The sequence below is a fragment of the Barbatula barbatula genome (assembly GCF_947034865.1).
Source record: "Barbatula barbatula genome assembly, chromosome: 20".
Lineage (NCBI taxonomy): Eukaryota > Metazoa > Chordata > Actinopteri > Cypriniformes > Nemacheilidae > Barbatula > Barbatula barbatula.
This window is the reverse complement of record NC_136783.1, coordinates 14,299,175-14,325,460: the sequence shown is the minus strand read 5'-3', so window position 1 is coordinate 14,325,460 and position 26,286 is coordinate 14,299,175. Positions and strand designations below refer to the sequence as shown.

Below are 26,286 nucleotides of genomic sequence, written 5' to 3'. Positions count from 1 at the left end.
TAATTATAAGGTAATAAAAACACGACGATTCATTGTGTAAGCTCTTTATACACATCTGAAGGTATAGCTATGTATATTATATTTCATTTCTATCAATAAATCATTCAAAAAATTACAAACTGGACCTATAAGTTGGACTACACAATTGCTTTTTTTTTTACACAATTGCTAATGCTGAAATATAACAATGCAAATCAATAAATAGTTCATAAATTAGTAATCTAAAAATAATGTATGCTTTAAAATCTACTATAAAAGAACTATATATTTTAAATAGTTCTGTTTTGAAAAAGTAGGCCTACTATATATTTTAAATAGTAGTTTTGAAAAAGTACTATATATTTTAAATAGTACTGTTTTGTTCACTCCAGTGGACACCATAGAATTTTAATTAAATGCCAATGAGAATGAGTGTATAAATATAGAGACACATGCTGATAGATCATTTGTGAAACTGAAAGTCTGTATAATCCTTTGGATTTCAATTTGATCTGCAGTAAACAAACAAAAACACCGATGGAATCTTTCACATGACAGTTATAGGGACTACATTTGATTATTCTAGGCAGCTATGAGATGTTACAGAGAGCAAAAGACTCCCGTCCCGTTTAGCGCTCGTGTTATTGTAAATTAAGAATAATAATTACTACGGTATTTCAATTTAAAATATAAATTTAATCGAACATATTCAGTTCACTAGTAAACAAACTCAAATTTCTGAAATGACAAACATAAGAATAAACAAAAGAACCAGAATAAAGAGTAAATTTCAATGCAATTAATAAATCAGCAAAACACAATGTGTGCGCTTAAAGTGTCTGCATTCTATTTTTAATTATTGTATAATCATAAATATTTGATTTTTATTACTATAGATGGCGTCTAGATTTGTCGGTCTCCACCAAGTGGACTGCTAAGTAGACTACTAAGTAGCCTACTCGGTTCTTTCCACGGGCGGCATCACAAACTCCAGTAAGGAGGCGTTTCTTCAGAAAAATACAAGCTCTGTGTTTACATCTGCGGTCAATTTACAAACTTCCCTTTAATGACAAATAATTTATTCTACAATTATGTGTATGAATGTACGGCACGAAATGTGTCAACTATCTCCAACTATAACTTAACGTCAGGTCGCCATCTTAGTGTGGGACAATAACCCATACATATTAATCATATAAATCCGTTAAAATTATCTTGATAGTTTACACGCATTTAAGATGCGAGCATTTACATGATGTCATTATAAAATCATTCCGAAAATAATAAATTATAATAGAGCTGAATTCGGATTTGAGTCTGTATTTTGCTAGGAGCTCTTGAGGGGGACGTGGTAATGCAGCCATATTTGTTACGGGTTGTTGGGGCGGCTGTGCATTGTCGAGAACATGGCGGCTTCCAGGCAGGCATGAGAGTGGATACTTCTTAACAAATCGGACGAACCCGGGCTATCCTCTCAAAACAAGACCATCAAACATCTCCCTGGATATCGCAACACAATTTTCGTACGTATGGCGATGAAAACTATTACGCTAAAATTCGTATTTTGGATGGTGAACATAAACTTCGACGCCATTTTTTGTTTGAGCTGCTAGCGGAGCGATTTGACGACAAGATGGCTGCTTACACCGGGGCGGCATGAATTAAATAAAATAACTTAATCTGTTGTTTCTATCTGAAGCGTGACGAGAGAGCGCGAACGTATCCACAAATAGTAGGTATCGGAATGCAATTGTGATCACGTTTTTATTAGTGGATCATTGAGTTAAACCAGGCTAGTCGGCTATTTTAGTTGCGCTGTTGCTAGCGGCATTCCGCTGCATGGGTGTAATGCATGCTTAAAAGTATCGCCAAAATGTACATTCCTATTGGAAACTGCAGCGAGTTTGTGATTGTTTAGGTTCGCTTTGCACTGGAATTAATTTGCACGATTTATATGAAGTATTACTGCTGTTTTGGGTGACTAACAAGATGGCGACTCCCAGAGAGGCATGAAAATAGCCGTCTGCAGCAAATGGGTACTAGTTTTCGAGTGTTAGTTAACGAATATCTATCCATGTTTGCACTTCCAGCAATTCGTTGAGTACGTTATTAATTGTAACTTCGAGTATTTGTGCATGCAGAGCGTGGTAGTTTACTTGTGTTGTACAGATACGTTAAGTAGTAATTGTTGTTATTTGTAGTTCCGCCATTTTTTCAGACTGGCGGAGGCTTGTTTCAAGATGGCGACTTCCATGGCTTCATACTTTTCTACATTAGGGACATTTTAACCCGATAATGTAAAACCTTATGAACTAGTTCGTGGCGCAAGACGTCTTCAAAATACATATATATGGATGAACAAGTTGCTGCGTTTTATTGTATGCGTATAGTACGCCCAGCCTAACCGGCTTTTAGCCCCCCAGCGGGCGCTAAAATGGCGGTTCCCGGACTGTCCATATTGTTTGGGGTTTTAATAGTGCAGTTATTTAAATAACAGGTGTTACTGTATATATTTGTGTGTGAGAACGTTTCTGAAGCCCATTCCCTTTTTCCCCTCAGTAAAAGGACATGACATCCCCAGGTTCCACTGTGTCTGGAACCACCGGAGCTCCGCTGCAGCCCCGATGGAAGCGGGTTCTGGGGTGGTCCGGGCCGGTCCCCCGCCCAAGACACGGACACAGAGCTGTGGCCATCAAGGAGCTGATGGTTGTTTTCGGCGGAGGAAATGAAGGAATCGTCGACGAGTTGCATGTGTATAATACTGGTAAGTCTTATGTGCAAAAGGGGCACCAGAAACGTTTATATGGAATTAACTACACGATTTTGCAATATGTTTGTTCAATATAATGGCAGTGTGGTGCTTTATATGGTGTTTTACCTTGTCACATTTCGTTTAACCGGAGCATGAAACGTTTGTCGCAGTAGTAACAGTGTCTGCTTACATAAAAAATAAATATAGTGATTTTATATATCACAGACTTAGCTATTGTATGCAAATGATTCGTCTTGTATGTGTGTGTTTTTAAAATCGGTAATATTTAAGCGCCGTGTTATGGCTTGCTGCTCTGTGGACTGTTGTATGAGACGAAAAAAGGCGCCAGAAAAAAAGGAAGCTGCCGCGTCACGCGCACGCCCCCGATGGTGCACGTGCACCAGTGCGCCTTTTGTTTTCCGTGTCAAAATTGTTTGTGTAATGAATGGTTTATTAATATTTGCTATAAAACGTTTTGAGCTTGCAAGCACAGAATTCACAAAAGTACCAGCGAAAACATTTAATCACTTAATGAATAAAAGGTATATCACAGACAACATTTAATATACATTTGTAGTACACACTTTTCAGACCATCAGTCTCTGTAATGTATCAGAAGAAAATGCTACAACAAAATAATTCATAATATAATGTTAAAACTTAACTTCAAATTTAGTCAAAAATAAAGACAATAAAAGTATTTAAAGTGATACTTCAGGCTTGAATAAAAATGTCCCCCATGTTTTACTTTCCCTCAAGGCATCCTAAGTGAATGTGTTTTTTTGCTTTAAGAATAATACAGTTGGCGTTAAAATATAACGTATACTTTTACTTCCAAAGCAGTACAATGGGAGAGAACGGGTGAATTGTTTTGAATTATATTTTTTTGAAGCTCCAAAAATCGTATCTAGCGGTCAAAGAACGGCTCGACACGGCTCTGTGGTCTTAACAAAGGTCTTCTTAAGCGAAGCGATGCGTTTAAGAGAAATTTCCATATTGACAACGCTATTAAAGATAATGTCTAACATCCGCTGTAGGCGAACGAGATGCCTGTTTTCCCGGCAAACGATACAGGTGTTGTTCTTGTGACGGACACAAGATTTTTCATTTTCAGCCAATAGAAACACCGCCGCCTCTGGGCGGGAGCTTTTGTCACTATCATTTAGCGGAAAAACAAGCCATTTGTACGCCTGCAGCAGAAGTTAGACATTATTACTCATAGCATTGTCAATATCGATATTTCTCTTAAACACATCGATGCGCTTCAGAAGGCCTTTGCTAAGACCACATAGCCGTGTAGAGCCGTTCTTTGATCGATGTATTTTACAGGGTGCCTTGCAATGCAGTATCCATTAAATCAAAATGTACTCTGTTGAGTTTCTTAGCTCACATTACTAGTTTTGTTGTGTAATCAGTCCACAAACCAACTTCTGGTTCACCACACTTTAGTACTGCAAACCACTGAAATAGAGTTATGAAATTATATAAATGTATAGTGTTTTGTATTGACATAGGTTGCATTTTCCAAGAAAGAGTACTTCTAATCACTGTAATAATGACCAAACAATAAAATATGTATGTATCTTTCTCAGCAACGAACCAGTGGTTTATACCGGCTGTTCGTGGAGACATTCCTCCAGGCTGTGCGGCGTACGGTTTTGTATGTGATGGCACACGGCTGTTGGTGTTTGGTGGAATGGTGGAGTATGGAAAATACAGCAATGACCTTTATGAGTTACAGGTAACGGTTCTTTTTTATTGTATATCTGGTTTTAGTTTCATTGTTGTTGAATCTGTCAGTAACTTTATCTTTTTTTGTTGTTGTTGTCAGGCAAGCAGATGGGAATGGAAGAAATTGAAACCAAAGGCCCCAAAAAATGGGGCGCCGCCATGTCCACGTCTGGGCCACAGTTTTTCTCTAGTGGGCAGCAAGTGCTATCTCTTTGGGGGGCTTGCCAATGACAGCGAAGACCCCAAGAATAACATTCCCAGGTACACTCTCCGGACAGTTTTCTGTACATCTAAAAGCACTTTATATTTAAACCCTTTCATTCATACAATTTCACATGTGATTTTCAGATATTTGAATGACCTTTATACTCTTGAGCTTCGTCCGGGCTCCAACATCACGGGTTGGGATATACCAGTCACGTATGGAGTTCTGCCTCCTCCACGAGAGAGTCACACTGCTGTTATTTATACTGAAAAAACTACTAAGAAGTCCCGTCTCATCATATACGGAGGAATGAGTGGCTGTCGTTTGGGAGATCTTTGGACATTAGACATTGGTATGAACATGGTTTCGTAAGCCGGTCTGGCACACGTTGGTCATCAATTGAATCAATCAATAATTACACCACTCATTGCTTTGCAGATACAATGACCTGGAACAAACCCGGGATAGGCGGCGCTGCACCACTCCCCCGGAGTCTTCACTCGGCCACCATTATCACAAACAAGTACGTTAACATGAATTGAAATTGTATCACCACATTCATTGATTATACATGTTTTATGGAAATAATGACCTTTTGTCCCATTCTGCTTTGATCTGTAGAATGTATGTATTTGGAGGCTGGGTTCCCCTGGTGATGGATGATGTTAAAGTGGCCACACATGAGAAGGAATGGAAGTGCACAAACACATTGGCCTGTCTGAACATGGGTATGTACTTGCTCTGAAGGCAAAGTGTAGAAGATGTAATGGCAAAAGTGCTTAAAAAGTGATTCAAAGTAGTAGATGCTGATTATTGATCAGACTTTAATTTCTTCTAGACTCGTTGTCCTGGGAGACTGTTTTGATGGACACTTTGGAGGACAACATACCCCGGGCACGAGCGGGACATTGTACAGTGGCTATTAACAACAGGCTTTACGTGTGGAGTGGACGAGATGGGTATCGTAAAGCCTGGAATAATCAGGTGTGCTGCAAAGACCTGTGGTACCTGGAGACAGGTGAGAGTGGCGATTATGTAATATATGTTCTTGCTTACATTTTCTCAAAGAGAATCAGTAACAATCTTTGCTTATTTAGGTGGAAATTCAGTATATCAGTTGAAGTCACATTTGCATTGTTTTTGACATTGTGTGGGTGTTTTTTCTTGCAGAACGACCTAATGCTCCTTCAAGAGTACAGCTTGTCCGAGCCAACACAAATTCTTTAGAGGTTAGCTGGGGAGCTGTGTCTACAGCAGATATGTACCTGCTTCAGCTTCAGAAATATGATATCCCAACCGCCACTGCTGCCACCTCACCAGCCCTCACCGCAGCTCCCTCTCTCCCTGGAAACTCGCCAAAGAGTCCAGCGCCCGCAGCAGCTGCTCCATCTGCACAGAGTCTGCCGCAGAGTGGCATCACTTTCATCCCGCAGGCTGCATCCCCCACAGCCTCAGTCACACCAGGAAGTCCTCTGGCGGCCTCCACAGCTCGTGGCCCAGGTACAGATTTGTTTTATTGTAAAAAGTCACAAAATTTAAACAAAGTGGGAGAGGACAACAGTAAAATGTGTCTTGTAGTACAGTCGCCATGCGTTTAATTTACAGGGAACACTTATAACTGAAATTGTGTAGTTATAGGTTTACCTCAAATACGTTAAAGCGGATGTAACGCACACAGTTTCTGCCAATCTCATATTAATCTTAATAACTTTGAAGAGTCTTTAGTTTGATCACGTTTATAAGACAGATACAACTGTACAATTATTTCCAAAAACAGACGGCCCCCCGAAGACGTGCATGGGGGGCTGAACTAAAGCACTAGCAATACATCACACATGCATACATCATCGCATTTTCCCTGCATAACTGTCGATTCAGTATTAGTTCCTATTGTGTGCCTTTTGCACGTTCACTTATCGCGTGCAGATCATGTCTGGCTTCTTTGAGCACTGGGACCGCTCCATCTATCAGTTTCAAGCCTTGTACAAATCCAGCGTTATATCCACCATTTATCTAACCTTCCTCACCGAAATGCAGTGAACAAACAAACACAGCTGAACTTTGCGATGAAGGAGCACATTAATGGGCGTGTTCTTTCTCTCCATGGTTGACGCGTGGGCATGGTGCTTGGGCATGCTCTTTCTCCCGCTCTCGGTGGTTGATGCTTGGGCATGCTCTTTCTCCCACTCTCGGTGGTTGATGCTTGGGCATGCTCTTTCTCCCGCTCTCGGTGGTTGATGCTTGGGCATGCTCTTTCTCCCGCTCTCGGTGGTTGATGCTTGGGCATGCTCTTTCTCCCGCTCTCGGTGGTTGATGCTTGGGCATGCTCTTTCTCCCGCTCTCGGTGGTTGATGCGTGGGCATGCTCTTTCTCCCGCTCTCGGTGGTTGATGCTTGGGCATGCTCTTTCTCCCGCTCTCGGTGGTTGATGCTTGGGCATGCTCTTTCTCCCGCTCTCGGTGGTTGATGCGTGGGCATGCTCTTTCTCCCGCTCTCGGTGGTTGATGCGTGGGCATGCTCTTTCTCCCGCTCTCTGTGGTTGATGCTTGGGCATGCTCTTTCTCCCGCTCTCGTGGTTGATGCTTGGGCATGCTCTTTCTCCCGCTCTCGGTGGTTGATGCTTGGGCATGCTCTTTCTCCCGCTCTCGGTGGTTGATGCTTGGGCTTGCTCTTTCTCCCGCTCTCGGTGGTTGATGCGTGGGCATGCTCTTTCTCCCGCTCTCGGTGGTTGATGCTTGGGCATGCTCTTTCTCCCGCTCTCGGTGGTTGATGCTTGGGCATGCTCTTTCTCCCGCTCTCGGTGGTTGATGCGTGGGCATGCACTTTCTCCCGCTCTCGGTGGTTGATGCATGGGCATGCTCTTTCTCCCGCTCTCGTGGTTGATGCTTGGGCATGCTCTTTCTCCCGCTCTCGGTGGTTGATGCTTGGGCATGCTCTTTCTCCCGCTCTCGGTGGTTGATGCTTGGGCATGCTCTTTCTCCCGCTCTCGTGGTTGATGCTTGGGCTTGCTCTTTCTCTCGCTCTCGGTGGTTGATGCGTGGGCATGCTCTTTCTCCCGCTCTCGTGGTTGAGGTGTGGGCATGCTTTTCCTGGAGAATTGTCCAATAAGGGACTAAGAAAAGTTATTATGTAAGGGAATTTCATTTTTAAAAAATCTTTCAGAAATGTACACAAACCTGGGGGGAGTGTATCAAGCACAGAAATACTATGTCAAACGTCCAACTGTGTGGAATACAAGCATGAGAAATGATTAACATTTGTAAAGAAGTCAGAATGCATGAATCACCATTGCACATTTCCTGTAAGTAGATTTACATTTAGTCATTTAGCAGACGATTTAATCCAAAGCGATTTACAAAGAGTTCCGGGAGCAATACGCGATATGTCATGAAAGAGTAATAGTACATTAGGTGCTAATACAAAGTTACTAGTTTCAACAACAGCTAGACCACTACCTGTTGAGAGAAGTGGGGTAGTGTACATTTTTGTTTCATTTGTCTGTCAAGTATTTACAGAAGTGGTGTGTTTTAAGTAGTTTTTTGAAGGTTGTGAGAGATGTTCCACCAGGTAGGAGTTGTGAAAGAGAATGAACGGGAAAGCGATTTAATGCCCTAATGCGAAGGCATTACAAGGCGGTGCTCGTTTGCTGAGACCATCATATGTCATTTCTTATTTTTTTCTTTATAATACACTGAATTTAAAGGGGTGATGCAACGGTGTGTCATGCATTCTGACTTCTTTACAATGTTATGTTCTGCCCCATGCGCGTTGCATGTTTTCTTAAATAATCGTACTGCTGGATCTTTCTTTAATAAATGTGATCAAACTAAAGACGCTGCGGATATTTGAAGGGTGCTATACTATTCTGTTAGTACTCAAGATTAACATGAGATATACAGAAACTACAGTCTTGAGTTATAACCTCTTAAAATTTACTATACAGATAGTCAGATATATTTTATTGCAAGTTGTATAATGTAATTTTCTTTTAATTAAAAAGCATCTGCCAAATGCATAAATACAACATGCAATTTTTTTAAAGCTATTCTAAAAGTGGCAGCCCCTCAGTCAGGCACCGGCACATCAATCGTCACCGTGAGACAAGCCACCCAAGCTGGAAAATCCCCAGTCACTGTGACATCCCTTCCTGCGGGTGTTCGTATGGTCATGCCAACACAAACAACTCAAGGAACGGTAATGGTAAAGTACAAACCAGGAGATGAACACTGTATTGCATTATGTCTTCATTGATTTGAATTGTTTTATAACATCTTGTACATTGCATTCTTCAGCCCATAGGCAGCAGCCCTCAGATGAGTGGAATGGCAGCTTTGGCAGCAGCTGCCGCAGCTACACAGAAAATGCCCCCCTCTGCCGGAACCACTGTTCTTAATGTACCGGCTGGGGCAACAATAGTCAAAACATTGGCTATGACACCTGGATCCACCACTCTTCCCGCCACGGTTAAAGTGGGATCTCCTGTCATGGTAATATCATTATGTATACACTATACGTAGCTCTTCAAATTTTGTGCTATGATTTTTAAAATGATGTTTTGTATATCTTTTGTACAGTACATGAAAATCTTTATTTTTGTTGTAGGTAAGCAATCCTGCCACACGCATGCTGAAGACAGCCGCTGCTCAGGTGGGGAGTCCAACAGTGTCGAGTCCCACTACAGCTGCTCGCCCCATCATCACGGTGCACAAGTCAGGCACTGTTACCGTAGCTCAGCAGGCACAAGTTGTGACCACTGTGGTGGGCGGAGTCACCAAGACCATAACTCTTGTCAAGAGCCCACTTTCCATGGGAAGCAGTGGCACCCTGGTACTGTATATTTTTCATATTGCCATTAAAATGTACCAACCTGAAAGGCTTTCAAACAAACATATTTTATTTTTGTTTAGTTCTCTAATTTGGGCAAAGTGGTGTCAGTAGTTCAGACCAAACCAGTTCAGACGGGCGCCATGACTGGACAGGCCTCCACCAATTCACTAGCTCAGATTTTACAGGTAAATTACTACACTACTGCTAAATAAAATTACAATATAGGAGCCTTTACAAATAATGTCCACCTGTTTCTAGGGAAAGGGTCCCCTTCCTCCTGGCACCATTTTGAAGCTGGTAACATCTGCTGATGGAAAACCAACCACCATAATTACCACCCCTCAATCAGGGGGCACAGGAAACAAGCCCACCATCCTGGGCATCAGTGGCATGTCTCCCAGTACCACCGGCAAACCGGGCACCACCACTATCTTTAAAACAATCCCCATGTCTGCTTTACAACAGGGAGCTGCAGGTGAGGTGTCCGTTTTGTAAACAATGACAGTAAAATAGCTTTCCTTTGGCTCAGTGGTTGGAGCATGGCGCTAGAAACGCCAAGGTCATGGGTTCAATCCCACAGGATTGCACAGTCTGAAACAAATGTATAATGCAATTTAAGTCGCTTTGGATAAAAGCGTCTTAAAAATGGATACAGGTAAACGTATCATTTTGTCTCGTTCTGATCTCTTTGAGTGAATCTGTTTTGTGTTGAAGGTGTGACTAGTAGTACAGGGGTGAAGAGCCCTATAACCATCTTCACTACTAAAATGATGACATCTGGAACTCAAGGCAAAATCATTACAGCAGTGCCAAAGATTGGCACAGCAGGAGGCCAGCAAGGACTAACACAGGTATTGCGGCAAGCCACAATATATCTTGATTTGTGGAGCAATAAAAAGTCATTATCTCACTTGGGTTGTTTTATTCGCCCGTTCTCATAGGTTGTTTTAAAGGGTGCTCCAGGTCAACCCGGAACCATTCTTCGCACCATGCCAATGGGAGGAATGCGTCTTGTGTCTCCGGTATCAGTTAGTGGGGTCAAGCCAACTGTAACCACACTGGTTGTCAAGGGAACGACTGGTAAGCATATCTATTAGGGCTGTGCATTTAATGCGTTAATTATAATTAGGGTGTTATTCAACATTAACACGATTAACAATTTTTAAAGCTCCAGACATAAGTAGGTCATCTTCATACAGTTGACCGGTGACAAATATGATGCCGGCAACAACTTACTGCGGGATATGACATACAGAATACTGTCAGAAAGACAGTTGTTGTTAATTTTAACAATAGTTAATTAAATAAGAAATGAATTTTAAGATATATTTGATAAAATATAAATTTTCAAAAAAATATTACCTAGAAAGCCTCGGCAGAAGTGACGAGGAACACAGAGTGGTCTCGAATTTAGTGGATCTAATGAATTAAAGTGATACTTCAGGTAAATTAAAATGTTCCTGTGTTTTACTTTCCCTCAAGGCATCCTAAGTAAATGTAACTTTCTACTTGAATAATGCAGTCATAGGTATAATGCCACATATACTATTACTTCCAAGTGGTACAATGGGAGTGAATGGGGGACAATTATTTGAAGCTCCAAAAACTGCATCCAGTGATCAAAGAACGGCTCGACACGATTCTGTGGTCTTAACAAAGGTCTTCTAAAGCGAAGCGATGCGTTTAAGAGAAATTTCCATATTGACAACGCTATTAACGATAATGTTTAACATCCGCTGCAAGCAAACGAGAGGATTGTTTTTCCGGCACATGACGCAGACTCCTTACATGATAAGTCTTAAATTAAGTTCCTGTGACAAACACAGCATTGTTCGTTTCCAGCCAATAGGACACCGCCTCCTGTACGTGTGAGCTTTCGTCACCATAATTTAGCGGAAAAGCAGCCTCTCATTTTCCTGTAGCTGAGGGAGTCCGGATGTTAGACATTATCGTTAATAGCACTTGTCAATATGGATATTTCTCTGAAACAAATGCATGGATTCGCTTCAGAAGACATTTCTTAATGGATGCAGTTTTTGGAGCTTGAAAAATTGCCCCCCCATTCACTTGCATTCTACTGGTTGGAAGTAAAAGGATACGTGTTGTTATAACTCCGACTGCATTATTCTTTAAAAAAAACATTTTCATTTAAGATGCCTTGAGGGTTAGTCAAATTTTGATTTATGTCTGAAGTACTGCATTAATGACATTTACCGTCACCTACTGGCAGTTTTTAATTCAAATCATTTTAACAGTATTAAAATAAAAAAGTTAAATAATGACAATACTTATAAAAATTGGTGATAGTTTGCCCCCAAAATTCAGCTTATTTACATTTATTTACCACTCAATTAGTTTTTTTTTGTGAAAATTAAGATATTTCATAAGAATTTTTGAGACTTTAATTATAATAATTCAAATGTGTGATTAAATTGCGATAAATTAGATGAATTAATCGCAACATCATGTAATTCATTCGATTTAAAACAATTCAGCGCTTCACTAATATCTAAACATAAATTTTTTCATGTTTAAATATTTAAATGCATCTCTGTGCCAAATGTAGTTTGGCAATGTCTATTATGAATGATTGAAGTATGTAACCTGCTTCTGTCCTTTTTTAAGGTGCAACAACTCTTGGCACCGTCACAGGTACAGTTTCTTCCAGCTTAGCAGGAGGAAGCATAGCCAGTGCCAATGCCACCCTGGCAACCCCTATTACCACTCTCGGCACCATTGCCACCCTGTCCAGCCAGGTCATCAATGCTACCGCTGTGTCTGCGGCTCAGAGCAGCCTGACTACTGTCTCATCTACAGTGCAGGTTAGAACCACAACACATGTTTAGTTTTCAGAAATTCATTTCAATATCACTGTAGGTATATTGGGTCAAATCTCCTTGGTTTTTTAAAGCCCACCCAGGTCACCCTCATAACTACACCCAGTAGTGTGGAGGCTCAGCCTGGCCAAGACCTGCCGGTTTCCATCCTGGCTTCTCCTACCTCTGAGCAGCCCACTTCTAGTGAGTCTGGAGCAGGTGACGCTGCCAGCACTGTTACGCTAGTGTGCTCCAACCCCCCGTGCGAGACCCACGAGACGGGCACCACCAACACAGCCACCACCGCAACAGCAAATATGGGCACTGTGCCAAGTGGCACGGTCCAGAAGGTGTGCTCGAACCCACCATGCGAAACACACGAAACGGGTACAACAAACACAGCCACCACAGCATCTGCCAATATGGGCAATGCCCAGACAGCCACTGTTCAGAGGGTCTGCTCCAACCCACCCTGTGAGACTCACGAGACGGGCACCACCAACACTGCAACCACAGCATCATCTAGCATGGGTGGAAACCAAATAGGAACGGTCCAGAAGATCTGCTCCAACCCACCCTGTGAGACACATGAGACGGGCACCACCAACACTGCAACCACAGCATCATCTAGCATGGGTGGAAACCAAACAGGAACGGTCCAGAAGGTCTGCTCAAATCCACCCTGTGAGACACACGAGACGGGCACCACCAACACTGCAACCACAGCATCATCTAGCATGGGTGGAAACCAAACAGGAACGGTCCAGAAGGTCTGCTCCAACCCACCCTGTGAGACGCACGAGACTGGCACCACCAACACTGCAACCACAGCATCATCTAGCATGGGTGGAAACCAAACAGGAACAGTCCAGAAGGTCTGCTCCAACCCACCCTGCGAGACGCACGAGACTGGTACCACCAACACGGCCACTACCGCCACCTGCAGTATGGAGACCGATGAGGGAGCAGGTGCTTTATTTCCGCTTTTATCATTCATACAAAAACAGCTGTTGGTTTAAATCTTCATAGACTTGGCCATACATGTTGGTGTATGTCTTCAATACTTGGTGTTGTGGCTCATGAAGGTTTTTCCCCTGTTTAGCCCAACAGAGTAGTGAAGCATCAGAGTCCGTCAGCAGCACAGAAGTCCAGCCATCATCTACTGCACCTCAGAGCCGAGCCATCACCATAGTCACACAATCAACACCTCTACCAGGACCAGCTGTTCCAGTAAGTTCCCACAACTTTGCTTGTTTTCGAAGCTGTTATGTTATCCTGAAACAATATCTCTGTTTACTTCATTTTAAAGCCAATGTGAAAGCTTTTGGCTCGTTTTACTTGAGTATTAAGGTTTGTGAGGGTCACCTTTTTTTCTCTGCAGTCTATCTCTTCAATCACAGAGTCCTCGGAGGCAAGTGCCGAGGCTGTTGTTATGGAAAGCTCAGAGGCAGAGTCCTTGCAAACAGAGGGCCAGGCGGAAGCAGAGGCGGTCACCACGCAGGCTGAGTTCCAAGCGGAGGCAGTGGCGGTGGCCATGCCAAGCGACTTCCAGGGAGACGCTGAGGCTTTGCCAAGTGACTTCCAGGGAGAAGCAGAGGCCATGCAGGCGGAAAGTCAAGCAGAGATGGGCACGGTGCCCATGGAACATGAGTCCACTAGTATGGCAGAGGGAGAAATGGCTGCAGAACAGCTACCAGCAGGAGAGGTACGTTGAATCATGCACAGCGGTTTTATTGGATTGGTTTAACAATAACTCATTCTAAGTGTTGCTGCCAAAATTTTGCAATTGTTTTTCGCTGCTATGAAGGAACATTTTAAGAAGTATAATTCAGATTTGAACTGACTTTGACTGAATTTATTTTCTAGATGGAGGGTGTAGAGGCGGCATCAACGTCCCAGGATGCTGAGGCTCTGGACCTGCCCCCGGAGCTAATGTCGGACGGGCAGTCCACAACGCTAATGGTGACAGGTTTGACCCCGGAGGAGCTGGCTGTCACGGCGGCTGCAGAGGCAGCGGCCCAGGCTGCAGCTACTGAGGAGGCCCAGGCCCTCGCCATCCAGGCTGTGTTACAAGCAGCACAGCAGGCTGTTATGAGTAAGTGCTACTTTGTTACATGATTGTGTCTCTAATTATTCCATATGCAGCAAGTGATTGGTATTCTCATCTTCTCTCAGGTTCTGGTGAAGGCGGAAGAGATGACCAGCAGACCCACACCATACCCATCATTCTGACTCAGCAGGAACTGGCCGCCCTGGTTCAACAGCAGCAACAGCTCCAGGCAGCCCAGCAACTGGCCGCTGCCCAGGCAGCTCTGCCCACAGAGGGCTTGGCCCCGGCCGACAGCCTAAATGATCCATCTTCAGAGAGCAATGGACACGGCGAGATAGCAGCTGCAAGTGCAGAGGCCGGACTATTGCCACGCACCACCACGGAAAGTATGTGTGAGCTTTGTTTTAAGGTTCAATATGTATCTAGTTTTAATATTAGTCATATTAATGTGAAACCAACTTTTTGTTTGTAGCATTGGCTCCATCTAGCACTTTAGCACCTGCTGTAGTCGCCAGTCCAGCCAAGATGCAAGCAGCTGCAGCTCTGACTGAAGTGGCCAATGGAATTGAGGCTGGGGTAAGTTGTGCTTTATCGGAAGATAATCATCTGTGAAACACTCTAGAATGAAAGTTGTATTTAATCCTCTTATGTTCCACAGAAACAAAATCCTCCCAATGTTACCGTCAAACCACCAGTAAAGAAAGAAAACCAGTGGTATGACGTTGGCATCGTCAAAGTGACCAACATGGCTGTAACACATTTTTACATGCCCGCAGACGACTCCGCTTATGTTGAGGTAAGGCACTAAACATTCTAGTTTGTAATATAAAATAGTTTTTTTGTTTGGAAAAACTAAGTATGTGTGTTCTAGGACGATTCTGGCACAATCCCAGACTACACTCAGATGAAGAGGGTGGAGCTTCAGCCTGGGACTGCCTACAAGTTCCGTGTGGCGGGTGTAAACACGTGTGGTCGTGGCACTTTTTCTGAAATATCTGCTTTCAAGACCTGCTTACCAGGATTCCCAGGGGCACCGTGTGCTATTAAGATAAGCAAGGTACGTAGATCAAATAGCACTTGGTGTTTTGTTATAAAAGATTGAGGACTCAAGTTGGCTTTCTGGTTTAACTTAATGGGTGTATTTTCTCTTTAGAGTCCAGATGGTGCACACCTTACATGGGAGCCTCCATCCGTGACGTCCGGAAAGATCACAGAGTACTCTGTGTATTTGGCCATCCAGAGTAGCCAGACCACCGAGGCCAAAGCCTCTACCCCAGCCCAGCTCGCTTTCATGCGTGTTTACTGTGGGCCTAACCCCTCCTGCCTGGTCCAGTCCTCCAGCCTGTCTAACGCACACATAGACTACACCACAAAACCTGCCATCATCTTCCGCATCGCAGCACGCAACGAGAAAGGTTACGGCCCAGCTACCCAAGTGCGATGGCTTCAAGGTAGTTTGCTATTTAAACAATTTATGTGGTTGATAAAACTTATGGGTTCAGGCAATGATAGTTTTTTTTTTGCTTTGTAGAGTCGAGCAAAGATGGCGTCTCTGCAAAGCCTGCACCAAAAAGACCAGTTTCTTCACCAGATGCGTGAGTGATGATGTTATCTAGACTTTTCTCCAGAAATGTGATTAATGTTATTTTCGTAACATGCAATAGGTTGTTTGCAATCACATGGTTTATATGACGCGCCTGGAGGGCAGCAAGTGATTTTCCTCCAGAGGAATTCACGATCACAAACTCAAGTACCTATGTTTAACGACCAGGCCCAAATTGCTGTAAAACCTTACTTGTAATAAATACTAGCTTCCATTAAAAGAACGAGTCCTTATAAAATGGTGAAAGTGAAAAATATTGCGTTAAGCGTTTCTTCCTCATAGAAATACAATATAAATAAACATCTTAACGTACCAAAGCCAAAATAAATGCATTTGTTTATCACTGATATCAGACATAAAAATGATTACAGAAATGTTACATGTTCTCAGTATGTCGCTGCCTTGAGCCACGTTATGTGGTTTCTTTGTAATGAACTTAAATGAAGAACATGCTTAACGTGAGCTATTCTTATTCCTGGAATAAGTGCTTGTTCTTTGAACAGTAGCTAGTGTTTATAAAATCAAAGTTGAATAGAAATTTGCTTTTGCATGGTCGTTGTTTCGTTACATTAATTCCATATGAAAACCCTATGAAGTATTTTACATGTGATATACTATTTCATAAACACACCCTATATACATAAACACACCCTGCTAAGAAATAGGATTGCATCAATTTTAGTGGTTTCCATTAAAATTTTAACTGACAAATTATGAACCACAAATTTTTCTATTACACAATTTAAAAAATGTTTTTGGCATAATGGGTGTTCTATTGATTCCCATCTGCATCTATTGTGTTTTGGGAAGGCTTCTGTTATCTTTTGCAGCAGGGCAACAAACATAATGTAAAGAATATCCTGTGAAAGTATAATCTTTAGATTTTAATTTAGTTCAAAGGTCAGATGTGTAATTTTTGGGATGATCTATTGATAGAAATGCAATATATAGCTTTGCCTTCAGAGGTGTATAAAGAGCTTACACAATGAAGCGTCATGTTTTTATTACCTAAGAATTAGCTATTTCGATCTACATATAACCGCGGGTTCCCTTGATTGTAATTCGCCATGGTCTGCCGTCGTAGTGTTTCGAAAGGGAGGGGTGGATTAAGCGCTTGGTTGCGATTCGCATTGTGGGGCAGCCTTACGAAAACACTGAAATAATGTAGTTTAAGTTTAGTTTATTTCATATCTCCCGATATTTTGTTATAATATATTCAAATAGAGAAAATAACTTGCTGCCCTACAATCGGCACTTCGCACAGAGCCAGGACGTCATTTGCAAACAACCTATATATACAACATTTTATAGAAAATGTTTTCAAGACCATATGATATAAATCAAGTAGTTAAAATTGTCTGTTGAAGCATCAGCTGTAAAGTGTTAAAAGTATATAAAATGTACATTTTACTACAGGAAAGGGATTGGTCAGAAAAAAGCAAGAATGGACCAGTGATTCAGCCTCCAAAACAAGAAATGCTCATCCTTCCCAGCACACCATCACAAGTGTAAACATCCAGCACACAGTCTGAAAGAAACTAGGCAAAATGTTCCTTTTTCTCTATTTGAAATGATTGGAGAAAAGTGTTTACATTTCTGAGTATTTTCCACTGAAGCCGCATTATATGGAGTGTGGAAAAAAACAATCGCTTTTTCTATTGTAGTCTTCCTTTCTGCTCCCCCATTTCTTTCTGTTTGTTGTTTTGTAAGGTGTTTGGTATGCATCCGCTGGGCTCAGATGAAGTTGCTCTTGTTTCTGTGATGGACTTCAACAGTGAACTTTTCGGTAACGTCATGATGTCATAGTCATGTAGGGGGAAAACAAACCAAGCACTTGTTCTCAGACAAGAGGATTTCCACTAAACGGAAGTATATGGTTCAGTGAAATAAGAGCTGCGCAAAGATTCATTTTGGACTCCAGTGTGCTGGTGATGTCATCACTGCACAACTGCAGATAAAGACATGGCAAAGGACGTTCATTACTGGCTAGACAGAGACTTTGCTAGAACTGAGATTTGCCATATAAACAGAAAAAAATTGAAAAAAAATCGAAAACTTCCCAAAAAATTAGTGAGGAGATGATGGAGAAGATCTTTTCTGTAGTTTATTTTTGTATTTTTAAAGTTTTCTCCTGTGTGTGTGTATGTCTGTGTGCTTTTTTTAACTCACTACTTATTCTTTTTTTTTTTAAATCTTGTTCATCCCCCATTGGTTCGTGGATTTGAGGGAAGTAGGGCTTTTGAAGGGGTGATGCTTTTGTTTGACTCTTGTAGGCTAAAGCCAAGTGTTCATTTGTTGAAAGAACGTTATCAAATTTGACCATCTGAAGGGCTTTTTACTTTGTTTGCCGCATATTTCCACGCTGGTTTTTACTTTGTGTATGCCAAACCTAGAGATGTAAAAATCATAAAGCATTGCTTAACTTTTTGTTCACCAAATTGCCATGATTCATGAACCCTTCCTCTGAATTTCCTTCCCGACTTTTTCACACAAAATAACTATGTAGAATTTTCTCTGCCCTAGATTGTGAAGGAAGTTGTCCATGTGAAGATAAAATAAATTTCTGCCTTTTTTTTCTTTGACTATTTGAAGGGTATGCGAGCTAAATGTTTATTGTATACCCGTATGGTCTCCATGTGGATGAGGATGGAGGTTTTCATTCTTGGTAAAGCCAAGTATGGATTCGATTGTAATATAGTTCATACTGCAAGAGGTAAAAGATGACATCTTGGCCTTTTTATATATTTACCTGTAACAAAACGTTTTTACATGTTGTCATCTCCTGATTGCCTTTTTGTCTTGACTTATAAAAGATACAGAAATATATGTACAGCGTGTCTGTTCCTGATTCTATCTGGTTCAATTGAATTTTAGTAGCTATATTTCATTCAGCACTGAGAGTCGACAGTCTGCTCTTTTGCATTAATATGAATATATTTTGAAAGAAATGAATACTAAGATGAGTTATCATTCCTATGTAGTAGTTTGTGAGCTTTTATTTTCCATGTGTGTAAAGGAGTTCACAGTAGTGCAGAAGTTTGTCAGACCAACCGTGCTTCAACACTGGCATTTTTCATTTGTGGTCTTGTCATGTTGTTTCTGTGTAATCTGGACGTCTTTCCCATTTTCAGCCGAATGACGTCTGAGCTGTGGAGGGAATGCGGCACAAAGAATTAAACGGTAATTTAATACTGCTCCTTGTTTGGTGAAACTCTGGATTAAAGAAAATAGTTGCACCCAAAATTAAAATTGATTTACTACAAAACATTTCAAGTTTTGGTGACTAGCTGTTAAGATGGAAAAACAGTCAATAGCTTCTATGTCTCGGTGGGTAATGGTTTATAGGAACAGTTCACACAAAAATTAAAATTCTTTAAGTCTTTTAATCACTTTCAAGTTGTTTAAAATCTTTGTAAATATCTTTGGAAGAATGCTTATAACCAAACAGTTCTTGACTACCATATTAGATGATGAATATTAATAAATTTCTCTGTTTTGCTGAACACAAAATAATTTGTCCCGAATAATGTAGGACAGCAAACCGTACTGGGGCACTTTTGATTACCATTGTAATTTTTCCTACTATGGTTGTCAATGGCATTCAAGAGCTGTTTGATTACAAGCATTTTTATTTTTGGATGAATTCCTTAAATTTTTAGAATGTACTTTAAAGCTATGATGTGCCTTCCAATAGCATAAAACCGTGCACAAGCAAGCATGTACAAAATGTTTTTAGGTTAAAAAGTTAAATGTCACCATTTGTAGGTGCTGCCATCAACCTGGAGGTTTGGTTCCCTTGACAAAAAACTTTATTTGCATAAGTCACTGTCTATAAAGTACTATGCTATTTACCGTCACTGAGGTGACAAATATTTTTGGGTACAAATTTTTTTTCTCTAACAAATATTGGGCAAGGATTGTGAAACCAGGTAACTTTTTTTATGTAGAACTTCTCGTAATTATAAAGATTTGTTGTTTCCTATTTCTTGTAAATTGCTTTGGATGAAAGTGACATTGAACTGTACCTTTAGGCTCACAATAGGTCCTTAGGGGTACAACTATGTAGTTTAATAGTTAGTACAAAAAGCAACCATTAGGGGACCACCCCAGTTTTGGCTATTGTACTTTAAAAGTACAGTTCTTTTTGATTTTGGCCTACAAAATACATCAATACTGCATCAGTCAATTAACTCCTCAAGGAAATCTGTGTTCCAAGGGGGAAAAGCATTTGGGCTTGGATTTGGTCATTTTAATTTTGGGTGAACAATTACTTTAAATGTTCAATCAGAAATGGCTTTTATGTGCCTCCACATTAAATATTTGTCTGAATTTAGTCTGGATGTATTCACTGCAGCTATGAGTCAAGTCTATGTGGATTTATGAAGGACTTCCCAACTCACATAAAGCAGGGCAGCTCGAGCTGCACTATGAAAGGTTTTGTCCACATCTATGTCTTCTTTGGCACTACACTCATAATATTCAGCTCCCATAGCACTACACCACTGCTTTGCTTTTTTGGTGGATACCTGTCAATCAAATTCACCTATCAATTAATAGATGCATCGAGTCTTACTTTTCAGCTTGCATTTGGGATTTTGGCTAACCTCACGATTCTCCAAGTCCATTTTATTGCCAATTACTATAAAAGGAAATCCTGTGGGGTCGGATGGTCCAGCTTGCACCAGGAACTCTTTCTTCCAACCCTCGAGTGCAGAGAAGGAAGCCAGCGAGGTGACATCAAACACCAGGAGGCAGCAGTGAACCCCACGATACAGTGAAGTGCCCAGTGAATGAAACCTCTCTGTGCCTGCTGTGTCCCAGATCTTGGTGCAAGTCAAGAACAGCAGACTGTTGCATTACAATGTTTGAAAATCTCCTATTTTACATAAATGAAAGAACATAAATCTCACCTGAAGTATCACTGATGTTTTATCAACAGCGAGTTCCTTGGTAAGGAAATCGACCCCGATTGTGGCTCGGTACAAATTAGTAAAACGATGATCAACAAATCGGGTCATGAACGAAGATTTTCCAACTCTGTTAACACACAGAAGAAAAGAAAAAAGTTTTGATCAAAATAATAACCAGTAAACAAATATCAGAGAAAGTGTAGACATAACGAATTTGTTTCACAATAGCTTAAATTGTTTTGATCTAAATGCTTTGCCTTTAAAATAGTTTTGTCGACAAATATAAATGTGAACTTTATTAAAACAAAATGTGTTAGTTTTGTGATTAAGTGTTGACCCAATACTGATAAAAAAACATTCCATATTTAAGATTGAGTAAACAAGCTTGAAAATGTTTATAGTTTCAATGCTTTTTACTCATTTACTTTTTATGTAAAATGCACTTAGGCCTACTTGTGAACACACATATATGCTCAATAGACTTTAAATCAAAATACAAAAACAATTTTAAGCAAATACAGTCTAATACTGGGTGCGCACTGTATGATTTTATGTCTTTTATGATGTTTGTAGATGATTGTACAGCTGAAATTCATGTCACACTGGATCTCAGTTGTCATCAATGTTGGACAGTAAAGGCTTTGAAAACGGACACAAGGAAAAGACAGGAGGATTATGTCACACTGCAAGACTGCATCTCAGTATTTCAGACACTGGAATAATTGATCATGAAAAATTGATCGCAATGCTAATTATAAAATGAACTTATAAAAAGACAAAAAACAATTAAAGACTACATTTGTCTCAGATAGTGTGGCCATATTCATACAGTGTGCACCCTTAAGACAGACTCACCCAGAATTTCCAATGAGAACCACTTTCAAATGTGGTGTGCTCCATTCAGTCATGATAAAAAATATCCAAAAGCCGTCCTCATTAAGGGCTGTTTATGTGGTCATCCTAATATCCCATCACTGCATTTCGGACATGACCTGTTCATATCACTGATCCATATGAAAACATGGCAAAATAGGTAATGGTTAACCACAGTAAGCGAAAGGTAAACAAACGCCTTGCTAAACTAAATAGGTGCGGCTATGTCTGTGTTTTGTTGGACAATAAATTACATTTGGAAATCATCAAATGGCATTGCTCTTTGTTTTTAATGGGCCCAATAGTGAAATCTTTGAAAAACTTAGTAGTGGAATTCCCCAATGTCATTCACCAGATACCAAACAGCACAGACTGAAAATAAGGGAGAGTGCGACATTTACCTCGACCTAATCCAAATTTACACAATATTTCAGCAAATTAAATAAAGCATAGTACAGTTCAGATAAATTCAGATTTAGGGAGATAAGTTTGTTTAATTCCTGTTGCTTTCAACGTATAAAAACAAGACAAAATTGGCAGACCCCACTAAACGAGAGAAGTCCTCACATGGGAGGTGTCTTGTTTTGTGTCAGTTAAGGGTGTGGAGGCCAAAACTGTTCGTTGTAACAGTGAATATGGCAACAAGTTGTCTTCAACCGAAACGCGGTTTTAACTTGTTTACCTCTAAAAAACACAGACAAACTTAGCACGTACCTTTGGGTCACATTATTAATTTTGGGAGCTGTGGCTTTGAGGTCAGATGCACATCCTCTTTAAATATTTTAAAACACAGATTTTTGCAGACCTTTTTTGCTGTTTGTTTTGTATGCGCTACAGTATAGTCTCAACCCTAAATGAACACATCTGCCTAATTATTCAGTGTCTCAAACTGAAACTCACTATTCCCTAGATAGCCAATAACATTTGAGCCAATGATGAAGACATTAATGACAATAAGCGAACGGTTTCGGAAGCTGACATGTAAAAAGCAGCACTGTCGTGAGCATTTTTTAAATTAACTTCTGTGGGGATTTATGGGTCGTATTATTAAACAACTAGGTCAATTTCTCACTGTTTGTCATATTTGTTACGCTTTTTGTATTGGTTGATGGTAAAGAGAATAAAAACAACTGCTCCATGTTTATTTACTCTTATGTTTATTATATACATTTTTATTATCTGTTATATTATCTGTTTATTTTACAAAGTAAAAAATAAATGAAAAAAAAGAATCACAAATTTATGAGGTTTTCTGTTTTCTTAAGCTGGGAAATATTGTAGCAAGTGTACACTGGTTATACACTCATATTCAAAGTGCATTTTGGGTATGAAGATAAAGTTGCTCACAAAATTGCCGCCAACCAACGTATTGCACTACATAGGGAGCGGTTTTGACATGTTTTCAGGTGTGTTTCATTGCATAACAATAGCTCTCATCGAGTTGAGTTTGATAGCCCAACTGTAAATAATATTGCAGAAGATGGACAGGCTAGGAATTATTAAGGCCAGATATGCTATTACAGTCTGCGAACCACAGACAAGAAGCATTCTGTGAGCTTTCACTCCGGCTTCTTATCTTTGGGATAAGACATTTGACAAGAAATGATTTTTAAGTCTTAAGAATGAGATATGTAATTATTTTAAGAATAAATCTAAATTTAGTCTTAACACTGTGCATCCTTAGTACATATTTCTGAAGCGTGGTTGAAATTAATTTGGAAATAGTGAATAAGCAGCTGAAGCAGATGACAGCAGCATGAGGAGAGAGAGCGAGAGAGAGAGGCGGTACTCGGATGACAGTGAATCGCTCAGCTGGCTGTGTGAGGGAGAGATAAGAACCTGCTTCATGGAAGTTTATTTCCTTGGAACTGGAGCACTGCCCCCCAAAAACCCACAACTGCCCCAACCTTCTGACCATTCAGTTCTTTCCCCCACATCATACTGACCATGCAGTTCAACAGTTCATGTGGGGGAACTGGATACTTTTCTAAAGGCATAATTATTTCTCAAAATATAATATAATGTATAGACGGTTTCAGCAGCAACAACAATAACAAAGGTTATGTGCCCCAAACTTAACTTCCATTAGACCTCCGCAAAGAATCAATAACGGTTGACTAGTTTTAATTTAATACAATCAATATACAATAAATTATAACATGAATTGATGTTCATATACAAAATATACAAAATGAATACCAACACAGACCAGAAGTTAAAGAGATAGGTCACCCAAAAACAAAAATGATTTCATCATTTACTCACCCTTTAGTCATTTCAAATCTGCATGACTTTCTTCCGACAGGTCCAAGAAATAATTTCAGCCCAATGACCCCTCATAATATTTGTTAAAAATAGTTAACAACTGCCAAAAGACGTTTTCTATTGCTATGCATATTGCTATATCTGAATGGTTTCCTGGGTATTGTATATGTTTTGTTCTGTTAAACACCCAAGATATTTTGAGGGATTTCTGGGTCACATTTGACTATACCATTTCATTTCTTTCTATGTTAGTCAACGATGCTCCAAAATGTTCAGATGCTAACATTCTTCCAAACATCTCTGTGTTCAACTGAACAAAGAAATGTATACAGGTTTGGAACAACTAGAGCAGGGGTCTCCAACGTGGGCACCTGGTATCCCACACAAACGCTGTAAAGCCCGCTAAACACAGGGCTCACCAATGATGCTCAAGACAGTTGACAAATATGTGACTATACCGATCAGCCAAGTGCTACATCGTCATGAAAGTTTATTATTAGCAAGTTTTATAAGCTTTAATATTTTCAAGTGCAAACATATCTGAAAGAAAACTGAATTTGTTTCAGTGAATGTAAAAATAAAGCATCACATGTTAAAAGTTTGAACGTATGTTATTAACAAGTAGCTCTCTAGAGGATTTTAGATATTTGGTAGCCCTCGCTTACAAAAAGGTTGGAGACCCCTGAACTAGAGGGTGAGTAATTCATAAAAGAATATTCATTTTTGGGTGGAGTATCCCTTTAAAAAGATCCCATGAGTGCTCGTGCTAGAGGCCATGCACGGAAATGGATGAGAAACTCTTCGTAAGACATGCAAAAAATTGCTAAACAGAAATAAGAATGGTTAAATGTATTGAATATGAACAATGTGTTCAAGCACCTCAATGTTTTAGTTGTTCAATACCGTGTATAGCGCAACTCAAACGTGATATTTGGCGTCGAAAGTATCAACTGTTGTACACTCATGTGCGACGTGATATGCACCTTAGTACTAAACATTGGTACAAACATAATTCGGATGCATTGTCTCCTACCACCGCTATATTTGGTCCTCTTTCCCGCGTCTCTCCATGTACTGTAGCCTTTAGACAGTCGTTCCCCACACTTCTGAGAACGGGTCCGGTCCTTGAGTTGCCAGGTATTCACTCTAAGTAAATGTGTATTAACACACATTAGGAAACTCATCAATTAACATTTATCCTTAGAATATAAATAAACACTTTGGCGTCCAGAGTACATTTTGAAAGTAGCCCAAAACCTGTTGCTCCAATATTTTTACCGCAACTGCATTTTCAAAATATCCCAGTTGTGCGGAAAACAGCGACTCAGCAGAACACAAAAGAAGATACTTTGAAGAATGTTGTTAACCGGGCCCCATTCACTTGCATTGGTTTCGTGTTGTTCGGCTACTAACTTTCTTCAAAATATCTTCTTTTGTGTTCTGCAGAAGAAAGAAAGTCACGAAGGTTTGAAATGGCAAGAGGGCGAGTAAATGATGACAGAATTTCTATTTTTGGAAAAATTTTCACTTCTACTTCAGGCGTCTGTTCATTGACAATGACATTCTAAAAGCTTCAATTGTAAAAATTGAAATCCATTGTTACTTTAGATTCTTGGATAGACATCTAAGCAAAGTGGGTGTGGGTTTCTTTTTACAGTGTGGGTTCAGATGTCCCCACAATGACAGACAAGTCTTACACACCTACATTGCGGGTACCAGTAGAAAACCTTGAGGCCGCTCGAGGCCCTCTGTGATGACCTAAACTGTCGTATGAAATTATATCGAAAAACTTTTAAATTGAATATTTAAGATTTATTAGGCCTCAATTCATTCTGAGTGATTTTGACTGGTCAGTACATTTTGTTCATATTTGCTGTTTTCTGCATGACAGTGATCTTTTTTCAGATAACTAAATATACTATGGACAGTTTCATATGTTTAGTTCACTGTAACGTTACCAGTTTAATATTAAGATTTATTATAATCATAGTTTATTTGGTGGTGAATCTCTGTTTACTGTCTGCTAGTGTAGGTTTTCTTTGCTGAGAGTGCTGTCATGATGTGTTGCTTTTTAAACTGGTATTGTGTACGTTAGTCTGTGTTGGTTTTATGATCAGACTGGGCACATACACGTGGCACGCCAATCATAATGCATATGTGTAATAAGGATTTGTATTTGTATTGAGTGTTATTTTGGTGATAAATGTCCTGCTGGAGTAGCATTGTAAATATATCATGTGGTAAGTATGATGATATAATGATGTAAGCGCACTTCT

At 40.3% G+C, this 26,286-nt stretch overlaps 2 protein-coding genes across 4 annotated transcripts; one reads left to right on the top strand and one right to left on the bottom strand.

Annotated features, from left to right (window-relative positions):
* The first annotated feature begins 1,352 nt into the window (after positions 1 to 1,352).
* hcfc1a (host cell factor C1a) lies at positions 1,353 to 18,814 on the top strand. 2 transcript variants are annotated; one of them, XM_079482953.1, is made up of 28 exons: positions 1,353 to 1,502; positions 2,539 to 2,743; positions 4,324 to 4,472; positions 4,563 to 4,723; positions 4,811 to 5,019; positions 5,106 to 5,190; positions 5,289 to 5,395; positions 5,506 to 5,685; positions 5,838 to 6,167; positions 8,709 to 8,860; positions 8,959 to 9,153; positions 9,269 to 9,493; positions 9,574 to 9,678; positions 9,752 to 9,968; positions 10,208 to 10,344; positions 10,435 to 10,573; positions 12,119 to 12,315; positions 12,405 to 13,278; positions 13,412 to 13,539; positions 13,691 to 14,014; positions 14,176 to 14,404; positions 14,485 to 14,745; positions 14,832 to 14,935; positions 15,018 to 15,155; positions 15,231 to 15,416; positions 15,513 to 15,810; positions 15,891 to 15,954; positions 17,379 to 18,814. In XM_079482953.1, the coding sequence occupies exons 2-28, from the start codon at positions 2,548 to 2,550 to the stop codon at positions 17,416 to 17,418; spliced, it is 5,430 nt and encodes a 1,809-aa protein (XP_079339079.1). In that variant the 5' UTR covers positions 1,353 to 1,502; positions 2,539 to 2,547; the 3' UTR covers positions 17,419 to 18,814. The 2 variants fall into 2 exon arrangements, with proteins under 2 accessions (XP_079339079.1, XP_079339078.1); XM_079482952.1 differs by having other exon boundaries at positions 8,709 to 8,866.
* On the bottom strand, positions 18,782 to 25,145 carry LOC306909356 (ras-related protein Rab-7a). 2 transcript variants are annotated; one of them, XM_079482958.1, is made up of 6 exons: positions 25,044 to 25,145; positions 21,728 to 21,876; positions 20,873 to 20,999; positions 20,567 to 20,785; positions 20,363 to 20,488; positions 18,782 to 19,109 (listed from the first exon to the last, which is right to left on the bottom strand). In XM_079482958.1, the coding sequence occupies exons 2-6, from the start codon at positions 21,778 to 21,780 to the stop codon at positions 19,020 to 19,022; spliced, it is 615 nt and encodes a 204-aa protein (XP_079339084.1). In that variant the 5' UTR covers positions 21,781 to 21,876; positions 25,044 to 25,145; the 3' UTR covers positions 18,782 to 19,019. The 2 variants fall into 2 exon arrangements, with proteins under 2 accessions (XP_079339084.1, XP_079339085.1); XM_079482959.1 differs by lacking the exons at positions 20,363 to 20,488; positions 25,044 to 25,145 and having other exon boundaries at positions 18,929 to 19,109; positions 20,536 to 20,785; positions 21,728 to 21,893.
* Between the last annotated feature and the right edge of the window lie 1,141 nt (positions 25,146 to 26,286).